Source organism: Muntiacus reevesi, chromosome 12 (genome assembly GCF_963930625.1).
Source record: "Muntiacus reevesi chromosome 12, mMunRee1.1, whole genome shotgun sequence".
In the NCBI taxonomy this organism is placed as follows: Eukaryota; Metazoa; Chordata; class Mammalia; order Artiodactyla; family Cervidae; genus Muntiacus; species Muntiacus reevesi.
The window spans coordinates 44,129,830-44,151,396 of record NC_089260.1 but is presented as its reverse complement, the minus strand read 5'-3'; the positions used below and the strand labels follow the sequence as shown (position 1 = coordinate 44,151,396).

The 21,567-nt window shown below is 39.2% G+C and overlaps 1 protein-coding gene across 5 annotated transcripts in view; it reads right to left on the bottom strand.

Annotated features, from left to right (window-relative positions):
• Window positions 1–21,567, bottom strand: part of EYA1 (EYA transcriptional coactivator and phosphatase 1) — a 181,445-nt gene that overhangs the window by 129,997 nt on the left and 29,881 nt on the right. For 2 of the 5 annotated variants that reach the window (XM_065903226.1, XM_065903231.1), the window contains 4 exons: window positions 20,409–20,486; window positions 8,594–8,663; window positions 8,123–8,268; window positions 4,249–4,386 (listed from right to left, as the gene is read on the bottom strand). In XM_065903226.1, the coding sequence (XP_065759298.1) occupies window positions 4,249–4,386; window positions 8,123–8,268; window positions 8,594–8,663; window positions 20,409–20,486 (432 nt within the window). The remainder of the gene's footprint in view (window positions 1–4,248; window positions 4,387–8,122; window positions 8,269–8,593; window positions 8,664–20,408; window positions 20,487–21,567) is intronic. The other 3 variants (XM_065903229.1, XM_065903227.1, XM_065903230.1) reach the window with 3 other exon arrangements.

Sequence of the window (21,567 nt, the reverse complement as noted above, 5' to 3'; positions counted from 1 at the left end):
CCTGGTCTTACATTTAGATCTTTAATCCATTTTGAGTTTATTTTTGTGTATGGTGTTAGAAAGTGTTCTAGTTTCATTCTTTTACAAGTGGTTGACCAGTTTTCCCAGCACCACTTGTTAAAGAGGTTGTCTTTTTTCCATTGTATATCCTTGCCTCCTTTGTCAAAGATAAGGTGTCCATAGGTTCGTGGATTTATCTGTGGGCTTTCTATTCTGTTCCATTGATCTATATTTCTGTCTTTGTGCCAGTACCATACTGTCTTGATGACTGTGGCTTTGTAGTAGAGTCTGAAGTCAGGCAGGTTGATTCCTCCAGTTCCATTCTTTCTCAAGATTACTTTGGCTATTCGAGGTTTTTTGTATTTCCATACAAATTGTGAAATTATTTGTTCTAGTTCTGTGAAAAATACTGTTGGTAGCTTGATAGGGATTGCACTGAATCTACAGATTGCTTTGGGTAGAATAGCCATTTTGACAATATTGATTCTTCCAATCCAGAGTTTAATTATTTATCCAAATGTGACTATAAGTAGCCTACAGAATATCATGTATCATTATCCATCATCATTGTGGCAAGTTTCAAGTTAACAGCATGGTATTCTCTGGCTTGATGTGTGAAAATCATATTTTTAGATTACTCTAAAAATGAACAAAGTGCCATTATACAAACATTCATATGAAATAAAATTTTAGTGAAAATGGGTTCTAAAATCCCACTGGAAAGACCATTCAACCAGAGTATGCCTAAAAACAAAAATTTTAATGCAACATCCCAGATGCAATGAAATCTATGACTAGAGAGCAATGCTACATTTACTATATTTGGTTCTACAAATGTCCTTATTTCTGCTTTAAAATGAAGACTCTTTTCCTCCTTCAAATTAACTTTCTTTTCTTCTTCATTTCCATTCTTCTCTATACTCTAAAGCTATACATACATCTGATAGCTAGCTAGTTCTCTCAGGAATTTTCTGCCACATAAGCTTTTGATCTGAGAGGAAAGGAGGGAGGGGACATATATATATATACCTATGGCTAATTCATGTTGATGTATGGCAGAAACCATCACAATATTGTAAAATAATTATCCTCTAATTTTAAAAGATCTTGAATTTCTGCAATATGGCCACTTGATAATACAGTTATTGAAATAAACTTGAATAAATGAAAAATGAGTTGTATCTCCAATATCAGGACATATGCAAAACTAAAAAGCAAAAGAGTATAAATACCTTAAAAAGAACTCTCAAGTGCCATCTTTCTTGAATTCTCCAAGATACAACCTTGTTTTTACTTCTAATCCTTCTCAGACTGACAATTTAGCAAAATATAATAGTTACATATGACTCAAATAATGACGTGAAAAAAGAAAAGACAATGAGTACATGTCTGATTTCTTAATCTTAGTGTTTCATTTCACCAACATAATAAGGTTTATTATGACATACCATAAACATTTCTAAACACTTATTCACAATTTCTGTACTCAATGCATTGTGGATGGCAGCCAAGAGGCTGGCTGCATGTGGGCTCAAGTCCAGGAATCACACATGTAGCTGTCTCTCTTCTCTGGAGGGCACTTCACCTATTTCATTTGGACTCTTAGGATCCACTTCTCCTTAAAGAGACCTGGATGCCCAGGGTAGAATAGGACCCATCACAGCACCCAACTTTTTCCCCCAACTCTCCCAAGACTCTGCAACTGCATAGTTCATTTATCTGGTTTGTCTCCTTTCTCACTACTTCACACAAATGAACCTTACAGACTTTGCTCACCTTATGAATCATTTCACTATTAAAGCCTAGGATGGTTCAATTCTTCAGTGAAGTCTCATCACTTTCTGTTCTTTTTATCCCTTTACTCAACTAACGTTGAGCATGTACATAACCATAGTTCTTTTCCAAGGCAGCTTTCAAGTTTTGGAATCAGGCACAAAAGTAGTATCCTTCTAACAATAAACATCATCCATTGTAAGATAGTTTTAAACTTTGTAGCCATCAAGTATTTCAAAACTTTATAATTCAGCCCTTTTCATACCAAAGGCAAAACAAATATGAAAGGATTAATGGATCCGGTCCCATAAAATTTTAGCTTCCCCATGCAGGGTAAGAAGCTCTTTAAAATGATAAACTGGAAATATATCTATAAAACATTATACATAATGTTTTATAAAAAACATTATAAAATATAGAAATTTATGTTTTATAGAAACCATTATAAAATATAAAAATATTTTATAGAAAAATATCTATAAAACATTACCAAAGTTTAAGAAATGTAAATATAAGAAATAATAAGAAAAGATGAACATCACCGTGATAGAAAAGAAAAAATGGTTTATCAGCTCAATTTTCTAAAAATGCACATGAAAATAACAATAAAATCTCAGACTTTCCAAAATGAAAAATTTTTTAAAGTTAAATATTTAATGTGTTCACTCTAATTCACAGCCCTTCCTTGTGTAAAAACATTACAAATCCCTAAAAGTGTTTAAAACAGTTTACCTAGCCACACTTAAATTTACTCAAAGGGAATAATTAAGGATGCACATGAGACATTCATAGAATCACTCTAGATGTCTAATAATGTATTAAATAAGATATATCTGTGAAACCATGCAGCCATTAAAATGCTATAGAATGTGTTGATATGAAAAGATGTTTATATTTGCTATTAAAAAGAGCAGATTGCTAAGTGTCTTCAAACATATGAATGGATAAAGATGTGATGTGTGTGTACACGTACACACACACAGTGGAATACTATTCAGCCATAAAAAGGAATGAAATTTTGCCACTTGTAGCAACATAGATGGACTTGAAGGGCATTATGACAAGTCAAAAAAGTCAGATAGAGGAGGACAAATACTGTATGAAAAATTACGTGCCAAGTCGAAAGGAGCCCTACCCCTATCTCGTCCATTCCCCTTTTTCTCTCCCCACTGGTAACCACTAGCTTGTTCTCTGTATCTGTGACAGAGAAGCCTGGCAGACGACAGTCCATAGAGTCACACAGAGTCAGACTCAACTAAAGCAACTTAGCACACACACATGCACAAGTATGTATACAGAGTACATGTACAACACAGGGAATATAGCCAGCATTTTGTAGCAACTATAAATGAAATACAACCTTTAAAAAGGTTAATCATTATATTGTACACCTATAATTTATATAATATTATATATCAACTACACTTCAATAAAGAAAAGCAAATAAATTTTTAAAACATAAATATTTAATTCTACTATAGATGTGCTCAATCACTGAGTCATGTCTGACTCTTTGCGACCCCATGGCCTGTAGCCCACTAGTCTCCTCTGTCCATGGGATTTCCCAGGCAAAAATCCTGGAGTAAGTTGCTATTTTCTCCTCCAGGGACTCTTCCTGACCCAGGGACTGAACTCGTGTCTCCTGCACTGGCAGACAGATTCTTCACCACTGTGTCACCTGGGAAGCAATTTGACTATAGTTTGGCACTACTGAAGGGATATGATTTACTGAACTAATTATAATTAGTAAAATATATATATATTAGGAGAATGCTTAAATTATGCAAGAACAAATTTCAAGTACTTTACAGACACATTTGCATGACAATAATCTGCCAATTACAGTAATGCCTACTCTTGAAACAGTTTGACATTGTAACCTTTCAGCTGTCATTCTTATGACATGACATGCACTTAACAATATGTTTTGTCTACAGTTTCAAAATCAGAACCCAGGAATGGGTCCTTGGAAGCAATATCTTGAAGATGCATTGAATATGGCTGTCAATTTGATCTCCTGGTCTTTGACAGATCATTTAGTCAACACTTATCACGGTTCCATTTCCAGAAATGTGATAATGAGGAAAACAGCCCCTTGCAAAAAGCTGAAGGGCCACAAGTGCCAGAGTTTTTAGGATAGTCCACATTAGGATGTTACATCATTGACTTGTGCTTTTTTCCATTCCTTTTTCACTGATAGAAGCAAAGGCAGAAAATTTCAATGTCACAAAAAATGTTAAAGCTTTTTGAAAAAGAACGTTAGTGATCATCCTGTCTAACCCTTGGATGTTAAAAATAAGGGAATTAAGGCTCAGAGAACAGGTGTGTAAAGAGCCAAATGAAAACTAGGCATCTTGTCTCCAAGCTCAGTACACTTAGCATCATCCACAAGTTATACAGAATATCAGGGTCCACTTTAGAATCTAATTATCCTGTAGGGTTAATGAAAGGAGCGATGTCAGTATGTATACAGACCTTGCATCTGGTAGCTGTACGGTGCCTGTCCAGGTTGAGGGGTCCCAAAGCTTGTGCCATAGCTGAGAAATCCTGTCTGCCCAGGTGACTGAGATTGTGACAATCCACCTTCAGTCTTGATGCCTGCCCACAATGCACCTAAATCAGTTAGTGATAGCTTATCTATCTGTTCATTTTCAACAGCTGGTGAGTATACAAAAACCTCCCACAGCTTTCCAGTCACAAACTCTTCCCAGTATTATCTCAATAGCCAAGGCCAAACATGCTTAGGGTGAAATACACTTAACTCTACCTTCAATTAAAAACACAAAAAACAGGATTATGACAGATTGGAATGCCTGTCTCCACTGTTCTTTTTTGTTGTTTTCCTGAATTCCATTTTTTATAAAATTTAACTCCAGTGATTAGCTGTTACAACATTTAGCTTCTGTAATTAATTGTGTTGTTTTCACAAGAGTTTAAGATCATCTTTACAGTCCAGAAATGGTCATAATTAAAATGAAGTATATTGTTCTAAACATTGTTACGTTAATGTCAAAATCAAATTTTTTTTCTAAAAAGTGATTAAGAGTCTCTAACTTCATAGCATTTAAAAAGTTTTTTCTTTACTCTTTCTACCACAATTCTGATTTTAGTACATAATTTATTCTGAGGTCAGAGGTAGCAATACTGGACATAGAACTAAGCAACACAGGAGGAAAGCTTTTCCCAGGTATCCACAAAGTAAACACAAGGAAAGCAGAATAGTAGAGAATTCAGTCCTACAGAACAGCATGAAGGAAACCAATGGTTCCCTTATTGCCCCTTGTAGTTTCAAGTATTTATTCAAATATAATCTTTTAAGTGTAACCTAAAGTACACCTTTTTATGTATTTTTAAAAGTACACTTTTTAAAAAATCACATATATAAAAATAAAGTATCTGTGCCCCCAAATACTTCCCAAAGTACCAGGCTGATATCCTAATTTCACGACTTGGGTTTGGCAGTATCGTTGCACAAGGCTCAGCCTTGGACCATAATTAAAGACAGTCATGAAAGTTAACAACTGTCTTTAATTCCCACAGAGGGAGGGGAGGAAAATGTCTGCCAAGGGAATTCACATTTTGGAATAATTTTACTTTGCACTTAAGATAAATAATATCTTTGGGATCTAGAATACACAGTAGTCTCACTGTTTATTTCCATTTTAGGGGAATTTCATCAGTAGAATGAGTTTAGGTAACTTTCCTAAGGCAGTGGAAGAATCTGACTCTTGGCTGAGAGAGCTTACTCTAATTTCTGAAGTATCTCTAAACAACCTCATAACGGCCTTGCATCGCAATCTTAACACAACCTTAGCATTTTAAAAAATGTCACTTTCCCTGCAAAGGCAATCCCAAACCAATGAATAAGCCACACTTATAAATGGTCCCTGGAAAAACAGCTGCCCCAGACAGGTGGTTTGATGGCTCCAGAAACTCACTTCCTTTTCATAGGGTCACAATAGGGATTTTCTCCTCTCTCTGATGCTATATATACTGTTGTACTTTCGGTCTTCACCTGTGCCAGCTCTGTTTGCAGACTGGAGGCTCAGAATGGGAATCTTTGTGATAAGAACAGATAAAGAAAAGCAGGAAGAGGTAGAAAATGCCCATAGCCACACCCATCTCCATGGCTTCTAGCTAGAAGCTGGCAAACTCATCCGACTGGTTGACTCCATGCAGATCCAGTGAAGAATGGCATGACCCCTTCTTCCTCACAGACCCACTGCTCTTACTGTGAAAACATTTGCCTATCTTCTCTCACTGGGTCTAATTAAAAAATCAGGGGACACACGTCCTCAGAGATAGAATTCTAAGACCATCAGAATCTTAACTATCAGTTTAAGGTTAAAACCCATAAATTTAAATTATGTGCTTTTCTTCCAGGAGCAAACAATGAAAAGAAAGCTGCCATATTTTTCCATGCACTGGCCCAAGAAAAATAGAATGGCAGGCCAGAAGCACTAGGGCATCTCCTTGCCCTCAAGGCGCAAAAAGAGAAGAAGGGGGTTGTGGATCAGGAAAGTGCTCAGGATTGAGAATTATTCATTCCCAGATTTATAAGCATGGAAGGCTCTGGGATCAAGTCCTTCACACTAAGCCTTACTCTCACCACCTTCCCAATCCCCACCTACCACGTGAAAATCCCCATTCTCACTTTACTAGTTGGGAGTATAACCTTAGAACGTCTGCTCTTCTCATCCTACTGGACCAACTATTTCAGACAACAGAGACATCTGTTGATGGTTTAAAACTAGAGGAGTCCTTACCCAGAAACTAACAAAGGGCCCAGCCATAACTGAATGGGGAGGAGCAAAAAAAAAAAAGAAAAACCAAGAGAGTTGTGTGAGTAGCAGCCAAAGCAGTACCAGGAAAGGTACCTTCTCCTGGCATCACTGATACATCTATAGTACTTGATTACTGTTTGCCCTAGAATATACATTTATATTTCAAATCATCAGCTTATAAATAAATTTTGAGAATATAAATTGGGGGATTGCCTTAATTCACATTATAGAATTTGAAGTCACACAATTCAAATCATGGGACCCTTTTCCTCTTTCAACACAAGAACAGTTTAAAAGTAAATTACAGATAATTTGATCTATATTTAACATCATTTTGAGAAACTCAGTGAAGTGATGGAAATGAAAGATAATTCTAAGAAGTCCGTTTGATAGCTGTTTTTAAGTCTAGTTGAAAAACACTGATCACATTCAGTTGTGATCTTTTAAAAATAAAACTATAAAAGCTGAAGTAATACATAATTTAGATTTTTATTTCTAGAAAATGTATATATGGGAAATTTGCCTGGGGTAAAGACAGGACAAAAAAAACAAAGATAATTTACCTTCTAATGATCAGTGAAAGACCTAAAGAAGAACATTATTTGTTTCAACATATTGAGAAAAGATTATGAAGCAGCAGCAGAAGCAAAATTAGAATATTGATCACAAAATAATCCACTAGTCTTTTCTTTCAGTCATTGCTTCCAAAATTTCATGTATTTTTTTTTCTAGATCACTAGGTTTTATTTATTTTGTAATCAAATGCCAATAATTCATAGTTTTATATTCCAACATGTTTCAATTTGTTTAAGATTACAGCTACCATTCCATGGAAAAGAAGGTATTTTTGGAATCCTAAGATTTTTAAGAATTAAACTCTGAAGTTTGGCTGGCTTTATTTTTAATTTACAGGTATTGACCCTGTTAACAATTGAGTTAAATTACACCAAGATAAAGATAATCCCCAGGTGAGAGGGAACAAATAAGGATGTGAGCTTTCAATGTTTCCTGATTGGGCTCTTTAAAGTGCAGCCCAAGCCACGATATAGATCACTTTTCCTAGTGGCTGATAACACTGACATGTGAGAAGACTGCTCTGACATGTGAGACGACTGCTCCCATCAAGTTTTTGAGCCAGGGTTTGTTGAGTGTGGCTTGTACTTCGCTAATCATAGCTCTGCACCTGATAAATAGGAAATGAATCTTCACCCCCAAAAGACTTCATTCACAGAAGTTTTATCAGAAATATGCACCAGAATACTTTGGATTCCCGAACCAAGTGTTCAAATGGCAAATTAAGAATTGAGATATAATTGGAGGGAAAAAAAACAAAGAGCAAGAGAGCATACGAACCATGCTATCTATCTGCCACTTCTGACCTCAAGATAAGTAGCCGCCCCTTCTTACAATGCTCATTAGAAACAATCATATTAGGAATTCAGACACAAAAGGTGATAACCCTTTCTCAAGTGACCAAGAGCTTCACCTCTATATACCACTCTTGTGACACTTTCACACATACAAGTGTGCCCACTAGGCAACACCACTGCTAAAGCAAAACTCACCATAGGAGGAGATTCCGTAGGGCTGTCCCGGCTGTGGGTAGGTGGCGTAGGCTGTAGCTTGTTGCATTCCTGTAGTAAACTGTGTTTGCCCATATGCAGCCATAGTTTGTGAGGAAGGGGTAGGAAGAATATGTGGGTATGGTCTGCTATTTGTCAGAAATGACAGAAAATAGAAAGCCCATGCATTAGATGGAAACATGCAAGGTAACTGATTAACAACCAAATCACAAATTCTAGTTAAAGACTGTTTCTTCATGTATAACCTTCAACTATCATAGACAAAGTACTGAAATATTTCAGTGTCCCTCCTAGGTGATGCTCCAAATAAATTTACGTAAGTATACTTAAGTCTCTATGAAACACACTTTAGTTTTACTTAAGATGTAACATGTGGGCACCAGACCTGACTTGAAATAAGGTAAAAGGCTACTAAGAAAAGTTATTTATTGATTAAGAGAAAATACATCTTACTTGGAAGGATAAATCTGTGGTGGGGAGAACTGGTGAGTTGGTCTTGGGCTGAAGCTGCTGCTCCCAATGGCTGGAAAAGAAAAATAACGCACAATCATGAAAGAGAAACACAAAATTATGTGTTTGATAGCATTGATATAGTTTCAGCTCTGGGTAGACCACATGAAATCATAGACGTTTCTGACCTGCAGAAATAGCAATTTCCTAAGTCGACATAATAGGAAGTTAGACTATACTAAGGAACCTACAGACACGGATTAAGTGATTCTGATTTGACATCAACTCTTAGAAAATATACTCACAATCTTCTTAAATACCAGTCAGTGATGACTTTCACAGTGGCAATACTCTGAGAACAGAGGGAGTCCTAGCTACTGTTTGGAACAAAGCACTGAAAGGCAGGGGATGAACTGGAATTACAGGGCTAGGCAGGACCACAAAGTCACCTGGTCTATTGTTTGGGCTCAAGGGGAAACACACCCGAGACCATGGTACCAAGGAACACAGTCCAGTCTCTCAAGGGAGTAGAAATAGGACAGATTCTCATTTTCCTGTGCTGATTCAGCAATTTTTTAAAATAAAAATGCATTTCTCTATGAAATTTCTCAAGCTGCAAACTCAGCCTGTTATTTTCTTGCTTGGAGGTGGATGTTCCTGCGCCTTTCAGTGATATGTGCTCCACTTCAGTATCCACGTCACACAGTTGTTTTTTGTTCTTATCTTAAAGAGAGCATTTAAGCATTCAAGCAGAATTTCATTTCTTTTTAATCACAGACTTGACTCAGTAAGTCTCAGAAATGCACTAAACCCTCTTACCAAATATTCTACACTCATTCTGAACTAAAGCAGCAAAAAGACATACTTTTTGCTAACACAAGACCTTAAAATGTTAATTCTTGGTTTCTATTTATGCACATAACTATCTACATGCATTTACACATACACTCGTTTACATACACACATTTACATATACGTGCACATTTATATATGTATTGTCCCCTTTACCCTCAAATTCTTCCTGTTCTTTTCCTGGCTAAGGTACATATATGCTTTGGGTACAATTATTATACAATGTAATATGTTTGTTTTCTTTTTCTCCTAATAATCACTGCAGAGGCTCTTATTTATTATATTCTACATTAAGACTCTTTGTAAATTCCCATGCACCCCAAGTTTTATATATTTCAACAACATCATATCAATAGTTATTTTTTTTTAAATGTAATTTTCTAGCTTGTGTTTAGGAGAATAGTGGTGGATTTGCATTAGAATCTCAAAATCATTGACTAATCCTTTCCTGGTAAAGCAGACTGGCCTAACCCAGTGACAAGAGAATAGCTGGAGGTCAGTATTACTCTTCCGAGTTGCTAGATTTCAACTCTCTAGCTGTTGGTCTGCAAGAGACGGAGGCCATATGAATAAGAGAAGGTCGGCTAGCCTGGCTGATGTCCCCTCCCTCGTCTCTTGGCACATGTTGGGTTGCCACTCTATTCCAGGCATTGAGTTCCATGCTGCAGTTGCAAACATGCAAAGACAAGTCCCGGGTGTCACACGTGGGGAGGCCAACACAAATAGCCATGGGAGGACAAGTTAAATGTTGCAATTTATAGAAGGGAGAGGTTAGTGAAAGAACGCTTGGAGCACGAGTGCTGCCACTGCCCGGGTCACCTGTGACTGCAGTCTTTCTACTCCCCTCTTCTAGGCCTGGAAAGAGACCAAGGGCAGAGTAGATTTACCCAGGAGAGCTGCTGGAGAGGCAGTGTCTTCCCCGGATAATTACAGATAGAAAGGCAGTTTTTAAAAAATGAAACCACAACACAAGTGTGTACTATAACACACAATGAACCCCAAAGCCATCTGATGATAGAAGCCACAGAAATCCCTTTTATTCTTTTCAAGTTCTATCCCTGTATTTTTCAAATTGTGGGTCACGACCCATTAAAAGACCCATGAATTCAAATTAACAGGCTCTTAAATTCATCTTAATAGGCTCTACTCAATAATTTTGTTTTTACAAACAAATAGAATAATAGAAGCTATCAGCATTATTATACAGGGTAAGGTAGGTTTGGAGAGGCTTTGATTTAGATTATATGCATCCTCTGTGTGTGTACAAATGAGGAAAGATTTAGGAGGCTACAGAGTGTGGTAACACAAGCACAGGTTCTGGAATCAGAATTTAATTTCAGCTCAGATTCAAGATCCAACTCTTCTATGCGGTCTTAGTCAAGTTGTTTGTTCCCTCTAAGCCTCGACAGGACTTCACAGGTGACTCAGTGGTAAAGAATCTGTCTCCCAAAGCAGAAGACTCAGGTTCGATTCCTGGGTTAGGAAGATAACCCTAGAGGAGGGCATGGCAACCCACTCCAGTATTCTTGCCTGGTGAATCCCATGCATGAGGAGCCTGGCGGGCTACAGTCCACGGGGTGGAGAAAGAGTCAGACACAACTTAGCAACTAAACAACAACAAAGCCTTGACATGTTCTCATGTGAAATGATGGTAATAATACTACCCACACCAATAGGCTCGCTATGAGGAGTAAATGAAATAATGACAAAAAGTGAATAATACAAAGTTTATGTAAGAAACGCTTACCATCTCAGATTCCTAAATTCCCACTATCTTTGCCCTATATCTGCCCCTCTTTTTGTATTTTTAAGTCCACTCAAAGGACAGCATCACCATCTGTAATATCCAGTAAAATGCTTAAAAACAGGATTCTTTGTACCCATTTTATATATGGGGCTAGAAATTAAGTAACACATCCAAACAAATAAGAAAGTTGTATCTGAACTCATATCTGCCCTTTCTTTCCACCCAAACATGCAATCTCCTCAACCCCTTCTTAGAAATCAGAAACTTCAGAATCATCCCATCCCCCTCCCCACATTATATAACTCTCAAGACAACCATTCCCCAATCTAAAAGAGACTGCTGAGCTGTCTTCATTCTCCATTCCTACCCTCCAGTCCTGGGGTGGGTTCTCAGTAAGTCTTACCTGGCCTGGAACAATAGCCATTGAGCTACTCTCCCTGTATTCTACCCCAGCCCTTTGCCCCTCACTACTGCCACCATGTTGATCTTCTTTATGGCAACTTCATGTCCATTCTCCAGCTTACAATGTCTCAACTCCACTCACATTATCCATAGGAAAAAAAAGAAAAAGAAAAAGATCCCTGGCAGAATGTATCAAGATACTGAAGCATCCACCCACCCATGGGTTTAGAGTTACAGCACATCCCTGGACTTGAAAACTGCCCGTGCATGCCATGTATTTTCCCATCTGCTTTGGTTGTCCTTCATGTCAGACCCTACTGCCTATTCTTTCCTCTGCCTGTCAAACATTCACTCCTCCACTGGGACTAAAACATCATTTTCTCTTTAGGATAATGTCTTCCTCCCCTGTACTTTTTGGAATGTTGTAAACACTGGCAATGTGATGCTTACCACACTAACAAACACTGGCATGATGGTTAGTGTATGTAAAGCATAGGTGTTAGTTTCCTCTGCCAACCATGAGCTTCTGGGGTCAAGGACCTCCTACTCTCCTTTGTTTCCTGGCACCTGATAGGACCCAGCATGTGGTAGTTGTGTGTGTGTGCACGCGCACGTGTGTGTGTGTGTGTGTGTGTGTGTGTGTGTGTGTGTGTGTGTGTGTGTGTGTGTGTGTTAATCGCTTGGTCTGGGGTCAAGGACCTCCTACTCTCCTTTGTTTCCTGGCACCTGATAGGACCCAGCATGTGGTAGTTGTGTGTGTGTGCACGCGCACGTGTGTGTGTGTGTGTGTGTGTGTGTGTGTGTGTGTGTGTGTGTGTGTGTGTGTGTGTGTGTGTGTGTGTGTGTGTGTGTGTGTGTTAATCGCTTGGTCATTTCCAACTCTTTGCGACCCCATGGACTCTACCCCACCAGGCTCCTCTGTCCTAGTTTCTCCAGGCAAGATTACTGGAGTGGGTAACCATTCCCTTCTCCAGGAGTTCTTCCCAACCCAGAGACCAAATCTGGGTCTCTTGCATGCAGGCAGATTCTTTACCATCTGAGCCAGCAGGGAAGCCCTCAGCATGTGGTAAGTTTTCAATAAACCATGTGTGTTTAATGAGACTGTGAAGTTTAGGTCAAAGGCAAAGTAGAATTTTTAAAATCATAATGACATGAAACTTAAATAACATTTTATTTATAGACTTAACAAATATAAATGGGAGTTTTTCTTATCAAATAGATGCGAATAAGAACCTATAATGCTGCCCAAGTGTCCTGCTTTTTCTCTGTGTGCACATAAAACTATTGACCACGTAATGCCATATAAACAGCCACATCCTTGGGGCTTTCTCATTCAAACCCCTATGATCTCTATGTAGCCTAAAGTCAAGAATCTTCCGCCTTCTACCTACAGTACTTTTTCCCTTAGTTGCCTAAAACACTTCTAACTTTTTTTAAAGTAATAGTCAAAGAATTCAGGTTAATTGCAATTTCATGAGACCAGAATAGCCTAAGGCAAAAAGAACGCTCCCAGGCCATTTATCCAGGTAAGTAAAATGGCCCTCACACCACAGGTAAACTCCACAGGATGGAGGCCAGAGCCCTGGGACAGAGGGACATTTGGCTCCTTCTCTGTTTTAGCACACTTGTTTCCTAACACTTCACACTTTCTCTTACCTCTCATGTGTAAATTAAAGAAGCTCCCCAAATACTACTGTGGGAAGGGAGAGGAGAAGGCCCTGAAACAAGTAAAGTCCAAAAGCTGGAGAATCCTTTGAAAAGGTTGATAGAAATCTCAAAATCAGCAAGTCCTCAGTTCAAGGCTCCCCTGGGCTCCCTCTTGTTCATTCCAAATCATTCAGCTGGACAATCAGCTCAAAAGCCTAAAAGCAAGTTCTGATTCTCCTCTTTCCCTTATATCTTTTTATCTTAAGTCCAGCCAGCTCTCCCTCCCAAATATAAGCTAAATGTGACAACTTATTTTCTCTCATCTGCCACTCTATTCCAATCACCAATGCTGGCTGTGACCAGCAGAGAGGACAGCCAGGATACCTCCTTCCCTCCTTTTCCCTCCATCCTCTCCCCTAATAGGATCCTGGCAACTACATTCTGCCTTGGTGACTCCTCCAGGAGGCATGTGAGCTAACATGCTCTTCCAACATCTTTTTATAAACTAGGAAGCATGGGTCTCCCTGTTTCTCCTTATCTTCTCCTAAAGAGAATGTTCTACATGACAGTCAGTGACCTCTTAAAAACATTAATTAGATCACCATGTCACAACCCCCACTTGCCCTCAACTCCAAGCCCTGTTATTCCCTCACTTCCCTAAGAGTTCTGCTCCGATGCCCTCTCCTCAGAGGAAGCCTCCCTCTAAAAGAGGCTCCTACTCATTCTTCACTATAGACTTTGATCTACTTTTGTTTTCTTCAAAGTACTTTTCACTGCCTATTTATCTACACTGCTACTTACCTATTTATCATCTGTCTCTCCCACAAGAATGAAGGTTCCATGAAAGTAGTAACCTGCTTACTTTTTCACCACCATGTTGACCCACAGCCTAGCACATTGCCTGGCACATAGTAGGTGCTCAATACATAATTGTTGAATGAATGAATCAGATCCCCAAAGGTAGATCTTTCTGTGAACAATTACGAAGAAATCATATTTTGTCACACAAGATGTTTTTTTTCCTCCAGAAATTTCCAATTTTCAAATATGCCAGATATCAACTTTACATGATCAATATCATCAACTGGCATGATGAAAACAAATGAATAACAAATTTGGGCTTTGTGGAAGTGGAAGCAGCAGCAGGTAAAGATATTTTGCAATCCCTTCAAGCACATTATTTTCAACCGCAATTGTTCTCAACATTTAAATCATTAAAGTATTGCTTTTCATTGATCATTCTCATCACTGTATTTTTAAAACATAATAAACAATCTTGCATTTTTCAATTCAGCCACATGCATTGGAAAATCAACCTCTCTCCTCTCAGTCTCCCCACACCAGAATACCTGGTGATTTCCCTGGAAAAGAGTGAGCCTCTCTATCTCCTTAGAGATTTAAGATGCTAGAGCTCATCGAAGGACACAGGTGGAAATAGCTATCACCAATGTCAGGATGACTCTTCTTCTTCATTTTCTTTGATATCCATTTCCTTAAGATACCTAGAATATTTGAAATGTGAATTTTTAAGCTATCATGGAGAAGGAAGGAGGCATAGTGACCACAGAGATAAAGACCATCTTGGAGTTAATGCCTGGAGATTCCTTTCTCCAGCATCCTCTTCCCTTAGAAACCCTAAGTCCTATTCATAGTCACTCTAGCATGCCACTGGTTTTGCATCTTTACTCATGAAAGAGAGGGAGGAAGAGAGTAGGGGAAGGAGGATAGGAGGAGAAGGAAGAGGAAGAGAGAAGAGAAAAACTAAAAAACAATAGAAAATGAAGGTCCATCCCCATGTTGTTCTGTGTCTGCTATGCTTTGACCCAATTCCCCAGCTCATGTGATCCTTTCCTCTGTGTCCAACAGAGACCATCAATCTACGGCAAACAAGATCCTCTACAGCTTCAGTCTCTTCACCAAACAATCTCTCCACCTTCCACTAAGTTCGCCTTTAAGGCCCTAACATTTTTTGCATATCTTTTCCCAGTAGAGGCTGCTCCTTCTCTCAGATTCCAGACTCATAAAGACCTGAAAATACATCCTCCTTGTTGTTTCTCCCAAACCATTGTTTTTCTGCTGTCCCAGGAGATCCTCCCATCTCTAAAGTTCATGACAAATCTTTAACACTTCCATGAATGACCCATCACCTAAGAACTGCCTCGAGTTTATCAAAAATTTTAGTATTTGACTGCACCGACATATCCCAACATCATCTTGGGTCATGCATCCAGTGCTTTCTCATTGAGTCTTGGCCTCAACTCTGGTCTTCTACTCTGGTCAACCATGAAACCTCAAGACCACATACTGGACTTCCTTCTCCAGCCCAGCCTTAAACCATAACAGCACCAACTGATTCACTTGTTTATTTACAAACATGTACTGACCACCTCCCATGGACTCCAGTCCGTAATGGCCACTGGGACACTAAGTGTGAACAAGACAAAAAGAATCTTGATTCTCATAGGGCCATGGTTTAGCAGGAGGAAGTGAAGTGAGTGAAAGTTGATCAGTTGTGTCCAACTCTTTGCGACCCCATGGGCTGTATAATCCGTGGAATTCTCCAGTCCAGAATACTGGAGTGGGTAGCCATTCCCTTCTCCAGGGGATCTTCCCAACCAACCCAGAGATTGAACCCAGGTCTCCCATATTGCAAGCAGATTCTTTACTATCTGAGCCACCAGGGAAGCCTGGTGGAGGAAAGACAATGCAAGATAATTTTTAAAGGACTGATAAAGGCTGAGGAAGGGAGGTACAAAGAACCAACTCCAGAAGCCTGAGGTGGGGACCTGAGTTTTGAGATTAAAGAAGAAACATCCTCTTTTCACAGAATTTTTATTCCTTATTCCCATCTTATCTGTTCTCCAAGCCATCATCCAAGAGAGGCAGGCCCCCTGACATGTTCTCTTCTCTCAATTTATTATCCCCTTCCTTCAGTCTTTCCTACCTATTCTAGTTAGGCAAATAGTTATTTGAAACTGGTCTTTTACTGATGCCCTCAGTTCTCTTCTCATATTGAGTCACTTCAGAGAAAAAAGCAGAAGCCATCATTCATTCATCCATTCAAAATTTATATAGTAAATATCTGAGTGCCTGTGTTGTGAAAGTGTTAGTCGCTCAGTTATGCCGACTCTTTTGTGACCCCATGATCTGTAGCCCACCAGGGAAATCCCTCCCTGGCAAGAATACTGGAGTGGGTGGCAATTCCCTTCCCCAGGACATCTTCCCAACCCAGGGACCGAACCCAGGTCTCCTTCACTGCAGGCAGGTTCTTTACCGTCTGACCATCAGGGAACCCCAATTGGACTACCTAACAAATGCCAGGTACTTTTTCAGATGTCAGGGACACAAATGAATAAAAGAAGACTGAATCCCTGCCATCTCAAGCTTACATTCTGATGGGGGTGAGAGACCAACAATAAACCTAATACACAACTGAATGCTATAGTTTGTAAACGGTTCTGTATGTCACTTGGTGGACAGGAGATTCAGCATTTAGAGATCAGAAGTCTAGACTGAGAGTTTTGTAACACTGAGTAGGGTGGTCAGAGTGGGTATCATCAAAAAGGTGGGATGTGAAGGTGATGTAGTCAGGCAGGTACCTAAGTAGGTACCCGGCATCAGGACTGCCCTTGCAGAAACCCTGATTAGAGGAAGAGCAGGAGGCAAGGGAGGCAGGCAACAGGATCTGCTGGGCATGCAAGCTCACTGTAAGGATTGGGAGCTGCTGGAGGGTTTGAACAGAGGGATCGGGCAGGAATTCCCTACCTTGCCGCCGCCTCCTCCTCTTCAAACTCATCTGTATTACTTCCCATTCATCTTTCCTGAGGTTTCTGTGGAAAAGCTATTCTTTTTCCAGGCTGATTCACTCTTGTTTTGAATGTAAGCCATTGCTGTCTCATCAAGATTGCCTCTACCTTTCACACCTGCCTTTATATGGCATCCCAGAACACCCCGACCTTCTAAATGTCATCATCAACCCTTCAACCCTCTTTCTAATGGACCATCATCTCTCTTCTTCTTTTACTACCTATGGACATGAAAGACATTTTTCTCTTCCCTGTCTCCACTTTCTCATTCATTAAGTTATTCATTCATTCAATAAACTTTATGAGAACATACTACCTGCTAGGAACTATGCTTAAGACACAGAGGCAGGACACATGGGCCAGTGGGCACAAGGGGAAATGAAGCTCGCTTGTCCACTTTGTCTACTAAAACTGCTAAATCCATCCATTCTTCTCATTTTTTTAACTTTCCTATTTTGAGAGCTTGTTTGGAGGTTCTAGCAGGGGAGCGCAGCTACTCGCATACCCTTGACCGAAGACTGGGCCTCCTCTGTCGGGGATGGTCGTCCTCTTGGACCCAGCGCGCAGCTTCGGGAGGGACGCACATGGAGCGGTGAGGGAGGAAGGGGACACCCGCCTAGCCAGCCAGATCAGCCGAATCAACCCTGTCACCATGGGGTGACAGATGTCACAAACAGACCGCCCTCACATCCTAACTTTCCTATTTTGAAATAATTTGACAATTGCAGAAAAGTTGCAAGAATAGTAGAAAAACTTCCCAGATATCTTTCACACAAACTTCCCAAATGGTAACATTTTCTGAGATTAGCTTTTATTCTTTCTCTATATATATGTGTGTGTGTGCATGTATGTACCTGTATAGCTCACATTTTTTGGAGCTGTGGATATGATACATCTTTACACATAAATATTTAGTGCATATTTCTTAAAAACAAGAAATTTCTTCACCACAGGACTATGATAAAAATCAGGAAAAACACTGATGCAATGCAATACCATTACTCATAGATACTTTGGGATTCACAAATACTTTGGGATTATTCATAGATAAGTATGGTAAACGTGGTAATCATGTCTTTGCAGTATGTGATTCGTAACTTGCACTTTAAAATGATGCCTGTTTAAAAGTATGACTTCTATACATATGCTGTGCAAAAAAATCATGAAAAAGGCAGAATGAATGAGTCAGTGGTTTGTTCACCACCAACTCCCAGAACTTGCTCAAACTTGTGTCCATCGAGTTGGTGATACCATCCAACCATCTCATCCTCTGTCATCTCCTCCTCCTCCTGCCTTCAATCTTTCCCAGCATCAGGGTCTTTTCTAATGGAGTCTTTTCTAATGAGTCAGGGTCTGTTCTAAAGAGTCAGTTCTTTGTATCAGATGGCCAAAGTATTGGAGCTTCAGCATTAGTCCTTCCAATGAATATTGCCAGCACCCTATTTCATGTCCTTCACTATTTCTTGCCCAGATGAAAGAAAAAAAAAAAACAAAAACCCTAACTGTTCTCTACCCTTCTGCTCCCCAGCCTTCCTTCCATTCTGCCCAAGTCATTCCATAAGGGAATATGATCATGCAACGTTCTTCCTCTGGGGCCACCCATGGCACTCAGGATAAAACACACACACCATATGGAACACCCCGGCCTGTGTCGATTCTGGCCCCTGTCTCCCCATGCAGCACACACCCCACCACTCACACCAGACACACCAAGAAGGTTGATCCATCAAGTGGCTCCTCCAAGCCCCAAGCCTCTTTGCCTTGGTCTCCTCCCATGGAATGCGCCATCCATCCAGCTTCCTCATCCTCAGTTCTGTGTGTGCTTTATTGCTACTCATTCTTAAAGGCGGAGCATAGACACCTCCAGAAAACCTTCCCTGACCAGCCCACTCCAACTCGGTTTCTTCCCGGGTGTTCTCAGGGGTTCCCAAGCTTCCTGCTGGCATCACCGAGCTGAACTGTGATGGCCTGGTGATTAGGTTGCCCTATTAAGCCACAAGCCAGGACCGTTTTCACACCTCTTTGAATCCATAATAGCACGAAGCACACTGCTTGACATGAGTCAAATCCCAGTAAATGCTTCACAAAGAACTACAGGTCTAACATTTTATTTCCTATTGCCTCTAGCTGGTACCATTAGCATAAACGTTGTGCATCTGCCTTTTGTTTTATATCTACATAACATGTTTTAGTTGTGTTATACGTGAAATGATCCTGAGAGCTGGATGAACTCAATCACAAATTTACAAAAGTAGAGCATTTCCAATGGACAGCTTTTATAAACACAGCAGACAACTCGAAGAGGGTTAAACACTGAAGAATTACTTCTGAATAAAAGTGATTTCTTAATGGAAAGAGTCCAAGCTGGGTAATTTGACAAAGATAAACTCAAATTCTCACAGTGAATTTATTATCACAGTCACTTTTTTTTTTATCAGGAATTTCATAGTAACGGAGATGAAACACAGATATTTTGTTTGCTGGAGGCAGACTTTATCGATGTGAAAGAGATGAAAAACCAACTTAACGATCTAAAGCTGCTTTAGAAAGTCTAATCTCTAGTGGATATGACAGTTACTTAGGAGGATGACTTGGCAAGTCAGTTTAGTGGGTATCAGAAGCCAATATTTTGCTTGACTAGAAAAATCACACAGGGACTTCCCTGGTGGTCCAATGGCAAAGATCCAAGCTCCCAGTACAGGCGGCCCCGGTTTGATCCCTGGCCAGGTTCCCTTGTGGTTCAGCTGGTAAAGAACCCACCTGCAATGCAGGAGACCTGGGTTCCATCCCTGGGTTGGGAAGAGCCCCTGGAGAAGGGAAAGGCTACCCACTCCAGTATTCTGACCTAGAAAATTCCATGGACTGTATAGTCCACGGGGTCACAAAGAGTCAGACACGACTGAGCGACTTTCACTTTCAGGGAACTAGAGTCCACATGCTGCAACTGAGAGTTTGCATGCTTCAGCAAAAGATCCCACATGCCACAGAACAAAGACCAAAGATCCTGCGCGCCGCAACTAAGACCCAGCACAGGCAAATAAATAAATCGTTTTTATTTTTATTTTTTATAAATAGTTTTTAAAAGAAAAAGAAAAATCACACAGACGAGAGACAAAAGCAGTTATTAACATAATAAAGATAATTTCTAGAACAGCACTCATTTTGATTTTTTTTCTCAAAAATCTTCAGCATCACACTAAACAAAGACATCAGAATGGCAAATATGTGACTCTGAGAAAAACTATATGGTATTACATAGAGAATATACACATACATATGCATCTACACACATATATTTGTACATATGTAAACCACAAAAAATAATGTTTCATATTAATGTGAAAATCTAATATTTATTCCTTACCTGAACCTGAGAAATTGTCTAAAGACCCGTCTGCTGTTGTTGAAACTATTTCACTGCTGCTCATTGGCTCTGTTTTAACTACAAAAATAAACAACATATATCACGTATCCAATTAATAGTTATTTGTAAACGCACAGTAGAGAAGATATAACATTCAAAAATTTTTAAGAAAATAATCTAAAAATCAACTCTTTCATATTAGTATATAAATCAGATTGATATTCCTAAAAGAGCCTTTTTAAAAGAAATTCACCTTGAGTTTTTCTAAGGAACCTACTGTGACAAGTAACTTTTAAAAGAAACAACTTTAAAAGTTGCTTTCTCAGTTATCCAACATGGCTGAAAAACAGAGTGCTCACTTTAATGGATTATTATTACCACCCAGCCACACAAAGCCACTAATTCAACAAAGTCTAACGTACACTTAGTACCAAAACCACACTAAATATAAATGAAGCATAAATAAAATTTTCCGTTTAAAAATAATAATGATAGCAGATAGTTGGTGGAAAATATAACCTTTGGTAAAGTCCCTGGGTCTATAAATTAAAGACATTTATATTTATGCTATTGGTTCTCCAAAGCAAATCCACTGTTATAGTAATGGGATTATTACAGATAAGCCAGAACACCTCTGGACCCTTTTCCCCCTAGTTTTATATTTTTTTAAATAAAAAGATAGAACCATTATCTTCCCTAGAAATTACTAGTAAAGTGCTATCATTGGAATTTGCCCAGCCCACTTTGTGGAAGTTATACATCCCTATTAACAGGTTTTCAAAAAGAGTGTAACAATATTTTAGAGGTTACCTAAAAATCAATAACATGTATCCCAAAATGAAGGCCACAACAAGAGAATATTTGGGGAGGCTTCTCTCACCAAGTAAATACATTGTGGAATGGGGAAAGATGATGGAGAAAATGCAGCTTTTCCTTCCCTTAACACTACCAATCTCATATAAACATAAGGCAAAGGACAAATTCACCCTCTTGGGCCTTCAAACCTTCCACTCGTGCATAATGGGTAGTTTAAAATACACATTATGAATAGTTGCAGCAGATACTCACTTTCAAAAAATTAATTATTTAGACTGTCTCTAAACCAAGTTGAAAAATAAAATTAATTCAAAACATTAATTATTTAGACTGTCTCTAAACC